Raw genomic sequence first — 23,399 nt, 5'->3', positions numbered from 1 at the left:
AGGCCAACTCTGGGAAATCTAACCAACTCTGGTAACAGCATTCAGTCTCTACAGCTGCAACATCATTGTTGATTAGATTACGTACTGTGTGGAAACAGGCCCTTTGGCCCAACCAGTCCACAGCGACCCTCCAAAGAGTAACCCACCCAGACCCATTTCTCTCTGACTATGGGCAGCACGGTGGCACAGTAGTTAGCACTGCTGCCTCACAGCGCCAGAGACCCGGGTTCAATTCCTGACTCAGGCGACTGTCTGTGTGGAGTTTGCACATTCTCCCCATGTCTGTGTGGGTTTCCTCCGGGTGCTCCGGTTTCCTCCCACAGTCCCAAAATGTGCAGGTTAGGTGAAGTGGCCATGCTAAATTGCCCGTAGTGTTAGGTGTAGAGGTAAATGTAGGGGAATGGGTTGCGCTTCGATGGGTTCGGTGTGGACTTGTTGGGCCGCAGGGCCTGTTTCCACACTAAGTAATCTAATCTAATGTACCTCTCACTATGGGCAATTTAGCATGGCAGATTCACCTGACCTGCACGTCTTTGGACTGTGGAAGGAAACCGGAACTCGTGCAAACTCTACACAGAGAGTCGCCCGAGGCTGGAATCGAACCCGGGTCCCTGGCGCTGTGAGGCAGCAGTGCTAACCGCTGAGCCACCCTGCCGCCCCGAAGAGATTCAAACTATACTTGAGGGATTGGTACATTGTAAATCTTGTCTTTTGGAGGACTGGATGGTGGCTATTCATCCTTTCCCTGAAAGTCATGTTCAGTGTTCCATCCTATGGCACCATGGTGTGACCTTTACCACCAACATCCAGATCCCATCTTGGGTTCAAGGGTTTATCCTACAGCTGGACTGCTTCAGCTATTTTACAACAGACAGCCTCTTCATGAACTGTGTTTACACCCAGAGTCCAGGTAAGGGCAGCTAGCGAGCTCTTTTTGTTGTTGGCCTGATCAGGACACTCTGAGGCCTCACCTGACCAACAGGGAGAGTTTGATACTGCTGAGGGAGGCAGAAGACCTTCGGAGGTGGGAGGGGTAGGGTGCAAGGTGGAGAAAGAAAGGAACATTTGACGGAGCTGGGGGTCAGAGGGAAAATTCTCCTTCCGGGAAGACCACTGGGACTCCCATCTCCACCCACAGCCCCTCTCCTCTGTGGGCCATGAGAAACAGAGAATTGACGGTCCTCTCCACTTGGCACCCCCCTCAGCCGGGAGTAACACTGCCGTCCACAAAGTGCTCTCAGCCTCATGCTGAGAGACTCCACAGAATGGGCAGCTGCCCCATCTCCATTCACATCGCTGGCAAAATGCCCCAGCAATGGAAGGGCCGTCTCAAAGCAACTCCTGACTGTTTCACTGTCTTCTCCTCCTGTGCCCTGTGTCGCAGATCCTGATAAAATCAGGCACCGTGTTTCAGAGATCAGCACTCGACACAACAACATAATGGCAGAGACTAGAAAATGTCACTCCGACTGAATACACTGGAATGCTCCAAACCAACTTCAGTTGTTCTGTTAGTTCATGGGATTTTGCAATTGTATTATGTACTTTGGTGTATGTAGAAGTGTTAATGTGCTTGTTAATTTGCAGAGGAAGTGGTGGATGTGGGTACAATTTCGACATTTAAAAGACATTTCGATAAGAAAATTCTTATTCTTATTTTCTAATTCCACGAATAAAAAACATTTGGAAGGATATGGATCAAGCGCAGGCAGGAGGGACTAGTTTTATTTGGGATGAGGGTTGGCATGGACTAGTTGGACCGAAGAGTCTGTTCCCATGCTGCATGTCTCTGTTCAAATGTGTGCCAATACAGGTGGACAAGCTACCAAAGTGTACATCAACATACGTCAGTGCTCATGATGCATTGATCGTGACATGAGGGGCAAATGTCTTACACAGCGGGTAGTTCACTTGTGGAATGAACTTCCTAAGGAAGTGGTGGACGTGGGCACAATTAAAACACTTCGAAGACATTTGGATATGTACGTGAATACAGCATGGACTGGTTGGACCAAAGGGTTTGTTTCTGTGCTGTTTTACTCTATGACTCTGTGTATGCATATTCTGGTTTACACAATGGTTGGTGATCATGGATACAGAGACATGGAAGGAAATCAAGTCTAAAAAGATAAAACATCGTGAAGAAGCAAAATGGTGAGACTAGCCTACTTATTTCTTCTGTGAGCCACTCGATCATCTGATCGTAAGATACGGGCAGCTCTTTAGAGAACTGAGGTTGGAGAATGGAACTCCTTGCCACTGGTACTGACCTAGCTGAGGGTTACTGACACTCCCCACATTCACCATGACCCAACAGTCAACAGGTACAGGACAGACGGCAGTGCAGAAATCATTGAAATAAACTATTTTATCTAATCACACTGTTAGTCAGACCGGAGGCACCAGTTTCTCTCTCTCTCTCTCTCTTTCTCTCTCTCTCTCTCTCCATGCTCAGCTGTCACCCCAGTGAGCTTCAAGCTCCAACACTTGTCACAAACAGAAGCCATGAGGAATCCACAGTCCTGCAATTCAGCACACCAGCATTCTGCAGTGAAAGTGAACAGACTTTCAGACCAAACACATGCTGAAGTCATAGAATTCCTCCAGAGTCGGCTGTGAGCAGCTCTCTGCCAAATGGTAGCAGTGAACCTCAGTCTCGAGACTGCTATGGATTAGCAAACAGTCTCAAACACTGAGCACCATTCACATGGCACTGTTTCGCCACCTAACACCGCGGCTGTCGGTAGCACGTTCGTCTCTGGTCAGGACATTGTGGGCTCGAGACCCCTCTCTCCACAGACGTGGACACAAAATCTAGGCGGATATTCCAGTGGCCGATTGGGGGAGTGCTGCACTGTCAGAGAACCCCCATTCAGATGACTCTAAAAGAAAAAACAGCGGAATCTTTTTTTCTGGAGCCCTGCCCAATCTTTATGCCTCACCAGGAGCAATAGCAAATATAGTTGAGGTTAGCTTAAGGAAAGATGTTTGCACCTACCTGAGAAACTTTCTTCACCACATCAGTGCCAAGACTGAGACTCCGCACGAAGGACCGAGCAGCGATGAACACCCGAGTTAGCCTCATCTTGAAGAAGCGAGGCACCTCGCCAAAGGGTCTCAGAGGCTCTGCGTGCTTAACCATGCACTCCAGGTACTCATCGCTGATCTGGTAATGTGGGTTCTGATGCTTGAATTGGCACTCCATCAGCCTCGACCAGAACTCATTCAGTACCTCCTCCAGGTTGATGTTGGCGCCTTTGTAATAATGGCGGAGCTCGCTGAACAGGTCCTTAAAGATTTTGCTATTCTCAGCGCAAAGGAGTCCATACATGTGCGTCAGCTTCCTGTGCAGGTTCTTTTCGGATTGGTCCAGCAGTTCCTGGAAATAGCCTGTGGGTGAGAGAACCAAATGGTCACTCTAGGATATCTAGGATAGCTGAGAGGCACAAGATGTGACTCTTGCACCATTCCCCAGCACACCATCAGGAGAGAATCTAACACCTCTCTCACAGACCTAGACAAGGAAAGAGGAGGAAATGTCAGTGGGTAATGCCATTCCCAACTCCGGACTGTCACACCCCTTCACATCTTCCTCTAGAACTATCCACACACTGTCCTGTACATGTCCCTCCTCTTCCAGTGTTCACAGCAAGAAACATCCAGTGTCACTACCCCTTACTAACCAACAATTTTGGTCTAGAGGCATTGCATTGAACTATACAGCCTTCAACTGTTGAAACGCCATGACAAATATTCGTGAGCAACTTGATTGCCAACACAGTGACTCACTGCATGTCATCACACTGAGATCAGGAAAACCCCTCAAAGACTGATGACTGATGTGTGCCATCCAATTTATTTCCCTTAATCTATTACTTGGGGTTGTAGTGCTTCAGAGCCCATCTCGCCCATGACTGGTTACATCCTGAAGCAGACACCTAGTTAAAATGCAGTTTTCATTAGTTGTGTTCAAATGCAACCTCTGACCATCAGCGAGTGAACCGCTCACTGCGATTAGATTCAAAGCTCGCAAAAACATCCGAGCGGAGGGGAGAATCGTTCAGCAGGGTTGTCATAATGTAGTGAGTCAACAACTGCTGTGACTACACGGGAAGAGAAAAAGCGAGTCTCGTCTATTCTGTACATGTTGGTAGGCTCCTACAATGATCTGAAGCATCAATCTAAAAATATCAAGCCTTAAAAGAAGCTGGGCCTCAATGGTTGCGTTCAGAAGCCATGTGCCCATTCCTGAAACGTGCGTCAACCGAGATCGTATCTTTTCATGTCCCACTTGTCCTCCAGATGCTGGCCAGACCAGACACAAGGATTCATTACAAATGCTCAAGTGATAAAAGTCTATGTTGTGGCCAAACACCTGCTGGTTCAAAGGGGAGGCACACAGAGCAGCATTGTACTGTGATTGTACTAAAGCCAGCTCAGGCTTGTTGACAACATACTTAGTGTTAACAAACCAGGTGCAACTGGCGGCAACAGCAACAAGGCATTCACATTCGCACAGCAGATTTAATTTGGAAATAAATGGCACTGGACACTCCGCTGTTTAGTAATCACGAACGTTGAAAGAATCGCCAGCTTAAAAGCTAGCTTCCTACTCACACCTTTAGCCATCTGTTCCAGCATCACACAGAAACTTGGAGCAGTTAGCCCTTCATATGATCGTGGCTGGTTCTTTATTTCAGCGCTATATTTCTGCCTTCTCTCTGTACTGCTCGACGCCTTTAATGTTCAAACATTGATCAATCTTTTTCTTGAACAGACACAGAGGCCTGGCTTCCACAGCCTTCTGTGGTCGAGAACTCCACAGGCTGACTACCCTCCCTGTGAAGAAAGGTTTCCACATCTCAGTCTTAAATGGCCTACCCCATTTCCTGAGACCATGTCCCTGAGTTCTAGATTCACCAGTCAGAGAAAACATCCTTTCTATACCTGGTCTGTCCAGCCCTATCACAATGTTTCAACGAGATCTCCTCTGATTCTTCAATACTCTAGCGATTATAAACCTAATCTCCCTGCATATGACATCCTGCCAGCCCTGGTATCAACCTAGTGAATTTCCACAGCACTCACCCCATGGCACCTATACAATACTCCAGGTGTGGCCTCACCAAGACCCTGTATAACTGCAGTAAGACATCTTCTGAATGCAAAACCACTTGCTAACATACTGTTTACCTTCCTAATTGCTTGCCATCTGTGGTTCAGTTCCAAGTTACCTTTGATATTTGCTCCTCAAAGATCCTAGGAAATTTTACTACATGAAGGATACTACACAAATTTAAGCTGCTGTTGCTGTAATTGGGAGAGTAGCAAGATTATTCAATCCACCTTAACTCTTTAATGCAATGGGTAATTAGTCTCAGTGCCCCTGCTTTTCCCATAACTGAATTTTAAGTTGCTATCCAATTCTCTTTTGAAAGGTGAGCAAAGATCTGTCAAACAGTTCATTTCTGAGGCTAAGAGAGATAAATTAGAGGGATTCAGAGAGAATTCCAGTGAGCTGAGCCGAAACAGGTGATAACCCTCTGTCCCATCTTGCAAGAGGCAGGATGACTGACCAACTGGGAATAAATCCAAGGGGATTCATGTCTAAGTTTCCACTTGGCAATTTGCACTGATTAGCGACTGGTTTGGATACTTGGCTGGTGGGAAGACATGGCATGGAGCTTGACTTTCAGGAGTGAAAGGAACAAAGAACTCCAGACAAGACATAAGAGCAGAGGAGGCACCACCATAAGAAATGGCGAGTCCATGGAATGGAGTGGTATGGGAAAGCATTCTGGAATTGTTCTGTAAGAGTATAGACTCCCAGTATTATTCAACGAGAATGAGCGCATGCTTGGTTGAGAAGTCTGGCTGAAACATTAAAACCCACATCTTAACTAGTTGGAGTGGGAGAGGAAATGAAGCTGAAATAAAAATTGTTTATTGCATTCAGCTGGAGGTTTTCACAACAATTCTCAGGTAATCCCATTTATGATTAGATTAGATTACTTAGATTAGATTACTTACAGTGTGGAAACAGGCCCTTCGGCCCAACAAGTCCACACCAACCCACCGAAGCGCAATCCACCCAGACCCATTCCCCTACATTTACCCCTTCACCTAACACTACGGGCAATTTAGCATGGCCAATTCACCTGACCTGCACATTTTTGGACTGTGGGAGGAAACCAGAGCACCCGGAGGAAACCCATGCAGACATGGGGAGAATGTGCAAACTCCACACAGAGAGTCACCTGAGGCGGGAATTGAACCCGGGTCTCTGGCGCTGTGAGGCAGCAGTGCTAACCACTGTGCCACCGTGCCACCCAATTTATCTTTGAAAGATTATAATGTACCCATCATTTGCGCAAATCTCTGAAGGAACCAGTAACCCTGATTTTTCAGAGGGGCAATTGCTTACTCAGTACAATGTTGAGTAGTTAATCACCCGGCCCCGACCCCTTTCTGAATCCTTGGTCTGGTTTATATTCAGCCACAGGATGGCATGACTAAGGTTGGTCTCAGAAAACAGGGTGTGGTAGGAAAGAAATATCAGCCACAATTTTTACCAGTGTTTATGAAGCTTGTGTCCATTAAGCAGGGACAGTGAGAGGCTTTGCTTTAAGGCCCCTTTTGGGTGGGGGGTGGGAGGTGACAAGGTATCTTTTAGCACAAGCAACAAGCCATTCAGCCTATCAACCCTGCCCCTACTGATTCTTCTCGGAGATTCTGCTCGTCATTGATTCCCTGTATTCTTTGTTTCGATTGTCTGTTGATTAACTGACCCCTTGCCTTTCCAGGAATTGTTCCATTTAACAGATCAATATTGGGACTTTACAATTGAGGAGCAAAAGATTTACAGAGAGTCATAGAGACATACACACTGAAACAGACCCTTCGGTCCCAACTTATCCATGCTGGTCAGATATCTCAACCTAATCTAGTCTCATCTGCCAGCACCCGGCCCATATCCTTCTAAACCCTTCCTATTCATGTACCCATCTAGTTACCTTTTAAATGTTGTAATTATACCAGCCTCCACCACATCTTCTGACAGCTCATTCCATACACGCACCACCCTCTGCATGAAAAAGTTACCTGTTAGGTCCCTTTTAAATCTTTCCCCTCCCACTCTAAACCTATGCCCTCTTTTCTGGATTTCCTCCATCCCAGGGAAAAGACTTTGTCTATTTACCCTATCCATGCCCTTCATGATTTTACAAACATCTATGAAGTCACCCCTCAGCCTCCAGCGTTCCAGGGAAAACAGCCACAGCCTATTCAGCCTCTCCCTATAGCTCAAACTCTCCAACCCTCACAAAATCCTTGTAAATCTTTTCTGAACCCTTTCAAGTTTCACAACATCCTTCTGATAGATTTACAAGGGTTTTTATTGTAAAAGATAGATTTTCGCATAAAAAAACAAGTTTCCATCTTTCCCTGTCCAGAAGCCAACCACACCCAGTGTAAAAAAACCTGGACCTCTTTTTACTCTGTATAATTAATAACAACTTACGGTCACTATTTCTGTAAGTAGCTGTCAATTGCAGATTTTATTCTGCTCTGGTGGGTTTTGAACATCCATCGCCAGGATATGAGTCTATGGATTCTGTTGGGACTTGAGCCCAGGCCTTCTGACCCGGAGGTAGGGAGTACTGTCTGTGCCACAAGAACTCTTTAAGAACTCACTATTATTTTGGAAGGTTTGTAGCTGTGGGACAATTCAGACTTCAGGCATTGACGTTAACACCAATCCACCTGACCTGCACATCTTTGGACTGTGCGAGCACCCGGAGGAAACCCACGCAGACTGCTACTTCACAGCGCCAGGGATCCTAGTTCAATTCCTGGCTCGGGCGACTGTCTGTACGGAGTTTGCAGGTTCTCCCTGAATCTGTGTGGGTTTCCTCCGGCTGCTCCGGTTTCCTCCTACAGTCCAAAAATGTGCAGATCAGGTGAATTTGCCATGCTAAATTGCCCATTGACAGCATTAGTCAGAGGGGAATGTGTATGGGTAGGTTAATCTTTGGAGGGTCAGTGTAGACTTGTGGGGCTGAAGGGCCTGTTTCCACACTGTAGGGAATCTAATCCGTTTTTCCAATGAGCTTGAAAGCATTTTGAATCAACCTGCTCAAGAGTGTCGTGACAGGTTTCCAGCACCAAATGGGACTCAACATTAAACCTCCTGGACACTACCACTCCGCTACAAGAGCTCCTTAAAGAATCCAGCTTTTTTTGCTTGTGTAACCGACCATCAAATCACTCAATTAATTCAGTAACACAACCTTTTTGTCTTGGAAGACACACCACCAATTATAACAGTAGATCACAGCAAATACTGCGCTGTTCAAGACAACTGAGGGACCAGAGGATGGTTTTGATTCATCGATTGCTGGGTTATGGGTCCAGTAGTCTTACGCTACATCACTCAGAAGAGCTCACCTCTTGTACTTATGTAAACCCATCACAAAAGCAAGAAGTAAATAAATAACAATTAGCAAACACTAACCAGCAATGGCAGTGAGACAATTACCAAAATCCAATTGGGAAGGGAAGGGAGAGATCAAAATGGTGTTAGAGAGAGAAATAATAGACTGTATCTTCTCTTGGAGCCTGTCTTTCTTGAAATGGACACCTGGGCACAAGCGTAGCTGAGGAAGAGAAGCATCCAGTTCAGAATCTCTCAATCTCCTCCACTTGCTGCTGCCTGGACCTGCTTACGGCCCCTTCAGCTAGACCCAGGAGCAGGCCTACAAGGAGGTTATAAAACCCTGTTCTTTTCTTCATCTTTTGTAAACCCATCACCAAAGTCACTCAATCAACTGAACAGGAACCATTGACAAACACTGCCCGCAAGGGGCAGTGACCTCTTAAAAAAAAACATTCACAGGATGACGGAGTCACTGGCTAGGTCAACCTTTATTGCCCATCCCCAATTGTCCAGAGGGCAGTTAAGAGTCAACCACATTTCTGTGTGTCTGAAGTCACATGTAGACCAGACCAGGTAAAGATGGCAGTTTTCTTCTCCAAAGGGCTTCAGTGAATGTGATGGCTTTTTTTCTGACAGGGGACAATGATTTCATGGTCTTCATCAGACCTCTAAGTACAGATTTGATTTTTTTTCAAAATTGAATTCAAATTTCACTATCTGGTCCTCAGAACATTAGTAATCTGGAGACCCAGGTAATCTAGCAATAATCCCATCAGGCTGTGGTAATAACAAAAAGGCAAAGAGATGGAGAAAACAAGAGAGGGTTAAAATCAAAATGGCGTTGGAGGGAGAGATGATGAAGCCCAGGCCCATGGTGCCCACCTCTCACTAAATGCTTTGAGGGCAACTGGTGGACATCACATGCTCCCTCTCAAAGGGCACATGGGCACAACATTGCCACACAAGTAGGGTGGGCATTATGGGAACTAAGACCCTCTCTCCCTGGACTTCATGATGGTGACAACCCAGCTCTTAAATACAAAGTTCGTTCAGCATCACCCACTGCGACTCAGCTCTGCAGCCATTCTGTTTGACATGGAATAGGACCTGCATTTCTAACACACCAACGTGCCAGACTCTGCCTTAGAGACTGGGTGAGCTGTCCCTGCTCATTGCCAACAGCCTCGGCTGAAGGATTGCCACTCAGCCGATGCAATCCACAGATAGAACAGCAAAGAAATCAGTGCTGACAATGGGCTACGAGGGATTAGAGCAATGAGGCTTCTCTGCAATCAGTTGCTGGAGAAATTAGTTGAATAATCATGGTTTTATTTTGCAGGGGACAATGTCTCACCTTTGGCTTAATGAATCAAGCTGGAAGTGAAATGACAATGTAATGTCTTGCCACCTTGTTTCATTTAACCAAGTTCCCTTCAGATGTCTGCAGCATTTTAACACACATTTAATCATGAACCACAGGACTTCAGTGTGCAAGACATTGACACCGTGTTAAAAGCTCCTGCACTGAGTTTAAATTCAATTTGTAAGGATGCTGAGCTTTTATCTTTAGGACATTTGGAATGCACTTACTCCTTTTAAAAGGGGTAATGCTTTGGTGTCTCTCCTTTTCCTGGCTGTGGATGGTGAAAATCTCCTCTGGCAGCTCTTTACAGTGAGACAGTTGCAATAAACTCACAGCACGGAATCCTCTTGACCTGAGATACAGCTGACAAATTGAGGAGGGTGAGGAATACCTTTGGTGAGTCGACACCAGATCCCCTTCGCAACAGTACAGGCACCAGAAACCCCCGAAACGGGACTTTCCCAGCTCGCCACCAACAAAAATGTTCGACTAATAATCACTTCAAGGTCTGATCCCATCTCCGACAGCAATTACTTCAGCTCCCAGTGACAACTCCCCAACATCGTTTACAGCTGTGAAAGTTCTGGCTACAGTTACAGATCATAGAACTCTAAAGTCCGCATCCAAATCTCATCAACATTAATCCATTCTGCCTGTACTCACTGGCCTACATTAGTTCCAGTTCCATCAAAGCCCCCATGTTAAGATAGTCATCCTTTTTGCTCAGCTTCATGCCTGGCATCTTTCATTTGGCAACCATCTTCCTGGAGAAGGGAATTTCCAACCCCCTCTGACTCAGGGGCACTTGGCAAACCTTTTGCACTCACTGCGTTTGTCAGACATTATTCATCAACTTGTACTTATCAAGTGTTTTTAACGTTGTGAAATGCCAAAGGTACTTCACATGAGCAGCATAAAACAAAGAATGACACTGAGCCACAAATGGAGATATTAGGTCTGATGGTCAAAAGCACAAAGAGATAGGCCAAAAGTAACATCTTAAAGAAAAGTGAGGGAGAGATGTGGAGAGGGGGTGGGAAGGGATTCCAATGCTGATTTTAACTGAAGATCATCTAACTCTCCAACATTTAGAGGAAGTGATAGCCAAGTGGTATTATCACCGGGCTGTTAATCTAGAGACCCGGCTAATATTCTGGGGACAAAAGTTTGAATCCTGCAATGGCAGATGGTGGAATTTGAACTTAATAAAGAGTCTGGAATTAAGAGTCTAATGATGACTAATAATCCATTGTCAATTGTCAGAAAAACCCATCTGGTTCACGAATGTCCTTGAGGGAAGGAAATCTGCCATCCTTACTTGGTCTGGCCTACATGTGACTCCAGACCTACAGCAATGTGGTTGACTCCTAACTGCCCTCTGGGTAATTAGGGATGGCAAATAAATGCTGGCCTGGCCAATGATGCCCCCAACCCATGAGTTAATACTAAAACAAGTCAATATCCCTTAAACATTGATGAAGTCTGGCAAAAAGAGAATGGCTTGCATTGATGGAGACTACTCACTTCTCTATAACCATTGGTAGCTGTTTAACTAACACAAACACACACTATTGCAGTGTGATAGTTCAGCTTTTTTACTGACAGGTATTACATTGATTGCAATAATTCAAAGTGGGTGTGCTGTGTTGCTCCAGCATCCATGGGGTTAATGTTATCCAAGTAAACAGCTACCAACATCTAGATCCAAACAGTAGACAGCCAGACAGATGCTCACAATCCTGGCAAGAGTGGTCAGAAGCAGCTGCCTTGTCACATTATTTCCACAGAAAGGGAAAGGAGAAGATCCAATTACACAGCAAACTCTGGGAAGCCAGGGAGAATAGTCTGGGAGAGGGGGCTGAGAGTGAGACTGTGTCAGGGAGGAGAAGGAAGGGAGAGAGTAGGAAGGGAGCAAAGAATGAAGGAGTGTATGAAACTGAGAGAGAAAAATGGTACGGAGGGGAAATGAGAATGAGAGGAGTACATAAGCTGGTGGTAGATGGCAGGGGCCAGTCTACATGGGAGAGATTCATGCTCTAAGTACCTACAGGACCTTTTGCATATTTGTCAGGTGAGGCCAGGCAGTGGTCAAAGAATGAGGATCTGGTGCTAGGATGTTCACAATCAAAGTATAAGTGAGGTCATTCCCAGTGCTTCTGTTCTCTGACCTTTTACTGTCTCCTTCTGTATCCCACGTTCATTTTCAATTTCCTCTTTTTTCACCCTCCTTACTTCTTGTTGCTTTCCTCCAGTTTTGTATCTCCTACTCATTCCAGGAACTTCCCTCCCCACCCCCATCCTTCCCTATCCTGCTGTCTCTCTCCATTACTGTTCCCTATCCTTCATTCACTAACGGCTTCAACACCACTCTCTACCCCTACTAAAGTTGTTCGCTCATATTACTTTTCCTATCTCTCATTCACTCCAGGTTCCTTCTCGCTCCCTAGGTCCCGCTCACACTCATTCCCCTTGTGTTTCCTCTGAGCAAAGGAAGAATAACCCAGACCCTGGGCATGATACTGGTACCAGTAGAGTAGCAGCAGCACAACTGGGGCCCAGACTGGGCCAGCCCACCACATCTTGTAAACAAGGCTGACTTCAAGCACGATCCGTGGCTGCACCCTCAAGCATCTTGTCAAATGTGACCTTCTCACGTGCTGGGACAGAGTGGGACATGCTCTCCCCCTGCAAATCGGCTAACCCCAGTAGGTCAGTTAAATTCAAGTGTAGGTGGAGTAAAGCTTATTCTCACATTGTCACATCAGCAGAGATGAAGGATGGACTCTAAAACATAGAAAACAGGTGCAGGAGTAGGCCATTCTGCCCTTTGAGCCTGCACCATCCATTCAATATGGTCATGGCTGATCATGCAATCTCAGTATCCCACTCCCGCTATCTCTCCATACCCCCTCGATCCCTTTAGCCGCCAGGGACACGTCCAGTTCCCTCTTGTTGCATCTAACAAACTGGTCCCAACTGCATTCTGTGGGAGAGAATTCCACAGGTTTGCAACTCTCCGAGTGAAGGAATTCTTCCTCTTCTCAGTCCTGAATGGCCAACATCTTTATTCTTATAGTGTGAACCCTAATTCTGGACTTCCCCAGCATTCCCCATCTAGCATGTCCAGTCCCATCAGGATTTTGTAAGGTTCTAGGAGATCCTCCCTCGCACCCCCTCCATTCTTCCAAATTCCAGTGTGTACAAGCCCAGTCTTTCGCGATATCGCCATGATTATTTCCAACACAAAAAGCTTCCTTAAAATCCAGGATGGGGGGTCGATGAAATTCTGCTCTTCGTTGTCCACATAATTATTTGATCCGACTCACTTAGCAGAGTGAAGAAGCAGTTCAACAGAAAGTCTTTAGCCACCTGGTTGGATTAGTGAATGGTTTGGCTAGGGGGTAACAATGTGTCATGTTTACCACATGAATTTGCTTTAAGAGCGTCTGCTATTTCAGGCAGTGTATACAAACCAGGAGCACCCAGTATCTCGAGCCTGCCCTGCCATTCAACAGAACCATGGCTGATCTCGATGTTTCCAGTGCCAAATTCCTATCCAACCGCAGCAGCTTTTGGTTCCCTTGTCAAACACAAATCTACCCACGTCTGCCTTAAAAGCATTCAACGATCCTGCCTTCACAGACCAAGGGCTCTAGACTTGCGTAACCTTCTCACAATAAATTACACTGAAATGACACACAAGTCATCATAACTCCCTGCATTAAAAACATTCGGCTCATCTCCTCCCCATCCTGTGTTGTCGGAACTCAAACAATAGAATGCTTTCTTTGGTGGAGGCGAGGGTGATGTCCTTGGTGCCATGTCTGAAGGAGTGGGTCAGAATCAGTTACCCAATTCTCTGCTGGTTTCATTGAGCTAGGCCAGCTATGGAGGAGTCAGACTTCTCAAGGCCAGAGCACCCTGGTAGCTGCTCCACACTCCCCCGCCAAGCCACTGCATGGCCTCGTCTCCCTTCCCCTCTCACATCACAATGGCTGACGCTGAAGGAACAGGTGGGGCACAGGCCAAGCCCCCACAAGAGGGCCTGAGCACAGTACTCACTTGAGGGAGAATTAAAGCAGGATCATAGGAGCTGCTGGAGATTAGGCCACTCCTGATATCGCTGACTCAGAATTGACACAATTCTGGAAGCTTTGCGTCTGCTTTATGTGTGACTGATAGACACAGTTATATTCCTGGCTCCTCATAAAATCTGGGCACTTGATCAAGGACAAATGAAGGTCAGAGATATTCAGATTAATTCCTCTTCTGGGTTGTTTTGTTGGTATGTTCCCCTCATTCTCTGCAGACAACATGAGCAGCTGTTAATGAAAATCTCAGGACTGGGAGGGTGTGTGGAAAGCGCAGGAAGAGAGCCAGGATTAGAGTGTATTAGGTAGGGTGTTGGGGAAGAGATACAGAGAGAAAAAAAACTGATCAGATTTTAACTTTCGCCTACATTGTAAAATTTCAGTGGAGTAGAAATGGCCTTGCTGCCTCAGACTGAGGCAGTGTGGAGGTGAGCTGGCTGTAAGACTTGTCTCAGTTCCTCAGGCTTTTGTCCGAGTTGTTTTACTTAAAGGTATCCAAACCCCAAGCTCTCTCTGTAACCCTGCATTTCCCATGACTAATTCACCTAGCGTGTACATCCCTGGACACTATGGGCAATTTAGTATGGCCAATCCACCTAAACTGCACAGCTTTGGACTATGGGAGGAAACCGAAGCACCTGGAGGAAACCCACGCAGACACGGGGAGAATGTGCAAACTCCACACAGACAGTCGCCTGAGGTTGGAATTGAACCCAAGTCTCTGGCGATGTGAGGCAGCAATGCTAACCACTGAGCCACCTTCGGAAAGCTATTTTAGATATTTTTGCAATGAATTCAAAAACATAAAATGGAATCTTTTTGAAAGATAAAAAAAATTTCAGACTAGTTCATGATAATGGAAATTAGTTTCTCGTGTTCCTTCAGTGTTAAGTGGTTTAAATTTCGAGAATTCCCTTTCTAAAACTTTGTGAGAGTATTTCACCAGTGGCTCAGGGTGATTCACTACCAAGATGGGTAATAAATGTCAACAATGCTCAAACCACCACATTCTTGATGGGGTGCATATTTATCTGAAGAGACAGTTTCACATGGTTGCAAACAGAGTGTGGAAAAACAAAAATGTGGCCTTGAGAACAAGTCACATTGCCTATCCAACTGTCTCTGTAATCCATATTTTGACTCCTGGACAACACAGGATCATGCTTAATCAAATCTCTTTGTACACCCATTGCTTTGAAAGCAATCATACTTCACAGATCAGAGTGACAGGCACAAACGGAGAGAGAGAGAGAGAGAGGGAGAGAGAAAGGAAGAGAGAGAGAGAGAGAGAGAGAGTTGCTAATGGACAGACACAGGCTGACTGATAACAGTACAGGAGAAAGAAAGCTAAATGACTTGAGAGAGGCAAACACAGAGGTAAAGACAAAAAGAAATTAAAGCAGTGAGGTGGAGGTAGAGAAGTAATGAGAGGGACAAAACAGTACTTGTACACATGGAAGAGGGGATATGATCACTCACAGACATACACATACACAAAGAAGGTTAGAGTTGTAGAGATATATTCTATTTCAGTGTTGAGTGTTTTTTACCGTTTCAACAAGACTTCAGCCTGGTATGCATATTTATTGGAGGATACTATAAATAACATTAAAGATAGAAATAACAGGACCAATCCAAAACTACTGTGGTTAGTCATTCAATCAGGTTTTCCCAATACTCCCAGCAGCAGTAGCTCCTCCACACTCATCATTGTTTTATTGATGAGATAGTCAACATTCAATGGAAAACCCAATGATTTAACCATCCAATTGATGCTTTGGCTTTTTTGCTCCCTATAGGCTTTAATCATTTTATGTCTTATCCATTAGATCGCCAACCTCCGAGCCCCAGCACCTGCCCTCAGGACAGAGTTAGCATCCTTCACTTTCCAACCCCTCTGGAAGAGACATCGCTCATCTCTTCCATACCCCTCATCCCTACTGTCCTCACTCCTCCTTTCCGACTGCCCTTACTCTTCTGTCCCACCATTCCTCTTGCATCTCGTCCCTCCACACCTCCTTACTCATCTGTGTTCTTCCACCGTACCACAGCCACCACAGTCATGTCCCTCTCCTCCTCCTTCCCCAGCCTCTGAACTGTAAAAAAGAAACATTGGAAACAGTACCCCTGTGTGTATTGTTAGGCACCAGCAATGCCGCTCAGCAAATGGGACTGGGGAAGTGAACAGCGGGGAATGGCCTCCCTCACAAAGTCAGATCTCTCACCACAACGGAATTGTTTTGATTCAGGTTATCATTTTTGAAGTGCAGCTGCACTCTTAGGGCAGAACAGTCGCCAGTGTCCACAGCATCAACGACAAATTCAAGTCATCGTGCCTCAGGCCATTACAATGGCATAAACAGGATTCAAACGCAGAGCCAAGATCCAACACTTATTAGAGGGCCACATCGAGATGTTATGTTGAGGAAAGCAGTGTTTCCAGCACAAACTGGAAAACCTGTTTTGCATGCTGCAGCTTTCACCCAGGAATTTAGCATGAGAAAGAGAGAGAGAGAGAGCACTCAGTACATCTTCCAGGGCCTCTTGAAATTGGAGATTAAGCCACAGCCCACAGGCACTTAGCTCAACACCGATAAACATTGTACCTCAAAGGAGTAAAAAAAAATGAAAGCAGGCTGACTCATACTAAACAGAGCTGGGCTTCAGCAGGGAACCTTTCCTCAAAACTGCACAGAAAATGTTAACTTATTTTTTCTTTCCACAAATGCTGTCTAACACACTGAGCGTTTTGCATCATTTCATACAGTCATACAACACAGAAACAGACCCTCCAGACCAACTCATCCACACCAACACAATCTGACCCACCTTAAAACAAGTCTGTCCCTCAATCTATTCCTCAGTAAGCCAGTTTGCTTTGAATTTTGAGAAACCGTATATAAATTTGTCAGACTGCAAGTTGCTATCTTGTCAGGCAAGCATCACTCAATTCTCAGCTGGTGCACTGCAAATTTTTACCCCTTAGAACTTCAGGTCTTAGAGGTACAACAACAATTTGTATTTAAGCAGCACCTTTAATGACGACTGTCCTCAGGGACAGTCCTACAGGAGCTTTTCCAAGTCCGATACCCAGCCATTTAAGGAAATGCTAGTGTTAGGGAGTTTGAAGTTCTGAAAAAGATTCACTGGACTTGAAACATCAACTCTGTTTCTCCCTCCACAGCTTGTACCACATCTGCTGAGTTTCATGAGCATTCTCTGTGTTTGTTCCAGATCTCCAGCACCTGCAGTTCTTTGGTTTTATCTTTGACCCTTGCTTCGTCCACCACTGATGCACAGTGGCAACGAGATTGACAGGAAGCACTTTGGCAATTCGGTGTCACTCCTTTCACAGCTCCTTTCAAAGGCAAGGCCTCTATCAATGAGAAGGACAACCACAGAGACATGGAAACCCCATTGCCTGCACGATCCCCCTCAAAGCCGCACACCGTCCTGACTTGGTACGGCTTCCCTGTCGCTGGATTAAAGCCTTGGAAGGCACTTCTGAAAAAACACCACGGATCTTCCCACAAGGTACGCACTGCAGCAGCCCACGACCACCTTCTGAAGGACAATTTGATGTGGGCTGAGAGGGCCCACATCCTATCAAAGAATAAATTTTAAAAATTGCACATGCTCAGTCGGCCAGGATCGGATGACTGCAGACGCATGGGAAGGGTGTGGGGTTGGAAGAGATTATAGAGACGAGGCCATGGAGAGATTTGAAAACAAGGGCGAGAACGTTAAAATCAACACATTGATTAACCGGGAGGAAGTAAAAGAGGATGCCAGAATGGGATCTCATACCAATTTAAGACACAGTTACCAGAGTTTTGGATGAGAGCAGTGTTACTGAAGGTAGATGTAAGAATGTGTCAAAACATATGAGAAGCTTGAGCTAACCTGAATGAGGGTTTCAGCAACAGACAGTTGGACCGTGCTATTTCGATGGAGACAGGCAGCGTTAATGACGTGTTAATGTGCATACCTCAAGGGCAAATGTGACACCGAGGTTGGGAACAAGATTGATTTAGCTGGCAGGGACAGATTTGTTAGAAGGGAGTTCAGAGCAGAGACTTTCATCTTCCCAATGTTAACTGGAAGAAATTTCAGCTCCTCCAGTTACGGGATGCTGACTGAACAGTCTGACAACTTAGCAACGGGGAGGAATTGAGAGAAGTGACGGTGAGTTAAAGCTGGGTGGTGTACATTGAAAGAACGAATGCTATGCTTTCAGACAAATGTTGCTGATGAGAAATGGAAGATACCACGGGACCGATCCCTGAGGGACACTAGATGTATTAGCACTGAGGCAAGAAGAGACGCCATTACTGATAAATCTCTGGCAAGCGTAACAGATAAGAATGGAATCAGGTAAAAGCTGCCAAGCCTGCTGGATCCAATGGAGGAGGATGGTGCAGTCAATCAGGTAAAAAGTCACAAGTCCGGTCAATGAGGAATTGTTTACCTTAGTCACACACTAGGTGTGACTCTGATAAGCTTGGTATAGGGCAGAAGGGTTCGAAGGTGGAGATGGAGGTGTGGGAAAACTGGAATGGATTTGGGAAGAAATGAAGGTTGGAGATGAGATGGTAACTTGCAAGTCTGGAGAGGTTGTCCTTTAGAGAGGACAGATGATGGCATCAGATTTATAGGAGGGAGGTAGAATTGCAAACAATATTGGCTTAATGGAGGGGGGGGGGGCAAGCAGAGGGAAAGTTGGGTGGTGAGCAGGTTTGTGGGATAGGGTGAGGAGGGAGCAGGAAGTAGGTCTCATGCACAAGGCGAGCGTGGTCAGGGTGGGAGAAGAAAGAGAGAGAAGCTACAGGAAGAAGCAAGCTCAGGGCTAGGGCTTGTGGGAGTTCAGAAAAAGTCTGACGAGGTTGGCTGGTCTAATAGAAGCAGCAGAGAGAGCTGGTCTTATAATCTCAATCTGTGGCATAGAAATCCCGGTGCTCCTCACACTTATTGTTGGACCGGATTGAACAAGAGAGAGGTACATGGGAATGGTTTACAGTAAAGAAAAGGTTTTGGGAGTTATCCTGTTGACCTTGGAATGTTGTACAGTTTTAGCACATTAGAACTGGACCCAATGGAGCTAAGTACAATACAGCCAGATCGAATAGTGGATTGGGCAATGAATTAAACTAGAAGCAATGATTTACTTGCACTTCTTTCAGTCTAGTCTACGGCATTCACTGTTCAAAATGTGGTCTCCTACACACTCGGGATACCAAATGCAAATTGAATGACCACATTGCAGTGCACTACTGTTCAGTGTGCATGCCCGATCCTGATCAGTAAATTACTTACTACTTCAACACACTACCTAGCACTCACACTCACGTTTCTGTCCAAGGTCAGCACAGAGGCCCAATACAAGCTGGAGGAGCAGCAAAAATAAAACCAAAAGCACTGAGGACGTTGGAAATCAGAAATAAAAATCAAAATTGCTGGAGAAACTCAGCAGGACTGACAGCATCCGTGGAGACAGAAACAGAGTTAGGTTTTGAGTCCAGAACAATTCTGAAAAAGGGTCACTGGTCTTGAAATGTTTACTCCATTTCTCTCTCTCGACAGATGCTGCCAAGAGCTGTTGAGTTTCTCCAGCAACTTTGGTTTTAGCATCTTGCTTTCTGTTTTGGCACTCTGAGATTGAACACTGAATGCAACAACTTCAGGGTATGAACTCAACGGTTTTGGTTATTCCCAGTTCTCACATCCCTCCCTCAGCCTATTGTTTGCAAAGTTTTTGCTTTCAACTAAGATTATCGATATTGACATATTAAACACAACGATTACCACCTACATTGGACCTAACACCTTTCCAATGGATATGATAACTATCACTCTCTTCGCCTTTTACAACAACTTTCCTAAACATCTTCCTTCTGCCCCAGTTACTCCTCCCCAGCTGTTGCTACAGCATAAAAACCATCATTTTCTCCATCCCACCACCAGCCCCTATTCAAAGAAGAGTTATACTGGACTGAAAATGTTAGCTCTGTTTCTCTCTGCACGGCAGCTGCCAGACTTGCTGAGTTTCTCCAGCACTTTCTGGTAATACTCCAGATCTCCCGCATTTACAGTATTTCACTTTTGTTTCTAGTTATCATCATACCCATTCAACACAGTGTCGCTTGGACATAATGAAACACAGATGGTTCAAGGAAGCGTACACATGAGTCACATACCTGGAGGAATGACAAAAGGAAGTTTCACCACAAGGGATCTCAGTCAAATTGGAAACCTTTGTATATTTAAGTTTCTTATCCAAAAATGCAAAAGAGAGAAAATGAAAGAAAAGAAATGCAGGAAGAAAGAATTGCATAAATGACCAAATGTGCCCATATTGACATAGACTGAAGAGAACACATGGTGGGTCAGTGGTTAGCACTGCTGCCTCAGGGACCTGGGTTCGATTCCAGCCTCAGGCAACTGTCTGTGTAGAGATTACACATTCTTCCTGTGTCTGTGCGGGTTTCCTCCGAGTGTTCCAGTTTTCTCCCACAATCCAAAAGGTGAATTGACCATGCTAAATTGCTCATAGTGTTGAGGGATGTGTAGGTTAGGTGCATTGGTCAGAGGTAAATATAGGCTGGGGAATGGGTCTGGGTGGGTTACTCTTTGGAGGGTTGGTGTGGACTTGTTGGGCCAAAGGGCCTGTTTCCACACTAAGAATTCTAGTCCATTATAGTAGTCTCTTCACTGAGACCCATGTCGCTCCATTCCATTTTCACGGGGCTCTGAGCCCAATCCTGAGGAAGGGTCACCGGACCTGAAATGTTAACACTGATTTCTCTGCACAGATGATGCCAGATTTGCTGCGCTTTTTCAGCAACTTTTATTTTTGTTTCAGTTCTATCAGCACCTGCAACTATGTCGACACCAATCCAATTCACCGGTAGCCGTAACATTGCTCCCTGCAGGGGCTTGGAAGAAAGGTGATTGCCTGTTCTGCACATCCATTCCTGAACTGGGAGAAGTGCAAGACTTCTTCACTTCTCGAACTCTTCCCTACCGAAGCCAGGAGCACTTGTATGGAACATACTCTCTCTGGGAACAACCAGCTCACTAAGAGCTGCACACTTTGACAGCAATCCCTCTTTTAAGGCAAACTGCCTCTCCGAGCTGCCCAGTCGATTGACAATAATGAAACGTTCCATGGTGTTGTACTTTCCAGTCTACAATCGTCCTCATTAAACATTAATTAACTTCCTCCCTTTTATCCCCAGCTGCTACACAACAAGATATGAACGATTCAAGAGGTGATAAAAAAAGTTATGCACAGAAGGTGCCGGGATAGTTCTGGAGTTCAGGCGTGTGTGTAGCTCCGACGCTGAATTAAAGGGAGCGCCTCACTGTTATTAAGCCCTGTTTATATTGCTGCGGTTGCCAAGGATACTGCAACAGAGTCAAACCAGAAGCCCCAGAAACTTTTCAAGTCTCTGGCTAAAAGTCAGGACTATTCAGAAGCTTCCCCCAGTGGGAAAAAAAACCCCCAAAAATTAAGGATGTAAAGCAGCAGCAGAAAATAGCTCGCGAGGGAAGCCAGGAGCGGAGGAGACTGAAATCTGGGCCAAACAATTTCCTTTTGTCAGAGATCTGAAGTTTAGCCAGACAAAATGGCCAATGATGCATCCAATGAAAGAGTGCTGGCTTCGTCGTTGTCCCATGGCTTTGTTCTGAATTGTATTACATAGTTTTTAGACCAGAAGAGAGATTTCTGCTCCTTGCTCAAAACTAGCCAACAATAACTCTGCTCAGTGGGAGTGAAATGCAGTTTTCCCTCCTTCCATTACTGCATGGCTTTTGGTACAAACACCAAAAAAAATGTAGCAAATCCAATCCAATCAGAAAAATGAGAGAAATGTTCCACTCCCTTGATTGGTATAATGGTGAGAAAGTTAGGAAAAATTGGCCAAAATGGAACATTTAGATTCACAACATTGAGAAACAAATATTCCAATACTCTCCCCTCAAGAGTTTAAACTGCAAGTTCGAAATCTTGCTAAAGAGTTATGACACCCTCAACTGCAAACATTTGCATTTGCAAGTTAACCTTTCCTCATTTCTATGGAGTGGCTGATTCCAGTCTCCTTCCCCAAAATAACCCCAAAAAGAGGGGTGCTAATACCCAATACATTGTCTAGGCTGACACCAATTGTTAAAGTTCACTTGAGAATGTAACTTTTTCTAAAAAGGTTTTGCGGTTTACATATGAAAGAAGTGAAACTATCATGGTCTTTCTAACAGATGAGAGACTTAACAAACAATCAAGGTATTTTTCAATGTATAATTTCAGATGCATCACACTGTAAACTTTTACTATAAATTCTGTGTCTTACAATTGTGTCCTCCACAACCACCTGATGAAGGAGCGTTGCTCCGAAAGCTAGTGCTTCTGATTAAACCTGTTGGACTATAACTTGGTGACGTGTGATTTTTAACTTTGTCCACCCCAGTCCAACACCTGCATCTCCAAATCATCCCAAAAAGTGTCAATTCCCAAACCTTTCAGGAGCAGTTTATACAACAAACCCACCCCCTGCAGACATCAAGCACTGGCGGGGGTGGGGGGTGGGGGGGGGGGGGGGTGGTGGAGGGGAGGGTGGTGGAGGGGAGGGTGGTGGCTATTGCCACAGTTGGGGGGTTTGTCCAATTCTATTGAAGGTGTTTGCTGTGGTTAATCTGGCAGGTCAGACTACAGATAGTCTAGGGATTACAGATAGGTCAGTCAGGGTGCTGTGGAAACAGCAGTCCAGGCAGTAGGCCAGTCTTTCATGCAATGAGACAAAGGGAGGGACTTAGTTTGATAGAAGCAAATGGAAGGATAATATTAAATTGAAGAAGATGCAGAAGAGATTTACAAGAATGCTATCAGGACTAGAGGGTTTGAGATATAAGGGGAGGCTGGATAAGCTTGGACCTTTTCTCATTGGAGTTTAGGCGGTTGCGGGGTGACTTTATAGCGGTTTATAAAATCATAAGTGATGTAGATAAGTTGAATAGCAAAAGTCTTTTCCCCAGGGTTGTGGTATTAAAACTAGACGGCATAATTTTACGGTGAGAGGATAAAGACTTAAAAGGGACCTGAGGGGCAACATTGTCGCACAGATGATGGTTCGTGTGTGGAATGAGCTGCCAGAGAAAGTGGTAACTTCAGGTACAATTACAACATTTAAAAGACATTTGGATGGGTTCATGAATAGGAAAGATTCAGATAGATATGAAGCAATACAGGCAAATGGGACGAGATGGGTTTGGGAAACTTGGTCAACATGAACGAGTTGGACCGAGAGGTCTGTTTCCATGCCAAATGACTCTAGAAGTAGTTAGTCATAAGGTGTCAGCAGCAGGGGTAATTAACTGTCCCGATTGAGTGAGCAAGAACTGCAGAAAGGCTTAGAAATTTGGAAGAGGAAATGGGGCAGAGGATGGACATAATGCATGAAATAATGAGAATTATCGTCCATGAGTTTTGCTGGGCGGCATGTACAGTAGCAGAGTT

General features: G+C 45.4%; 1 protein-coding gene across 1 annotated transcript in view; it reads right to left on the bottom strand.

Moving 5' to 3' along the window:
- Window positions 1-23,399, bottom strand: part of LOC122555733 (glypican-1-like) — a 198,292-nt gene that overhangs the window by 55,455 nt on the left and 119,438 nt on the right. Inside the window, exon 3 of the mRNA XM_043701793.2 lies at window positions 2,999-3,390. Within this exon, the coding sequence (XP_043557728.1) occupies window positions 2,999-3,390 (392 nt within the window). The remainder of the gene's footprint in view (window positions 1-2,998; window positions 3,391-23,399) is intronic.

The sequence above is a fragment of the Chiloscyllium plagiosum genome, unplaced genomic scaffold, assembly GCF_037043375.1.
Source record: "Chiloscyllium plagiosum isolate Xiang-an unplaced genomic scaffold, Cpla_swu_hap1 HiC_scaffold_13, whole genome shotgun sequence".
Lineage (NCBI taxonomy): Eukaryota > Metazoa > Chordata > Chondrichthyes > Orectolobiformes > Hemiscylliidae > Chiloscyllium > Chiloscyllium plagiosum.
This window is presented reverse-complemented; position numbering and strand designations above follow the sequence as displayed.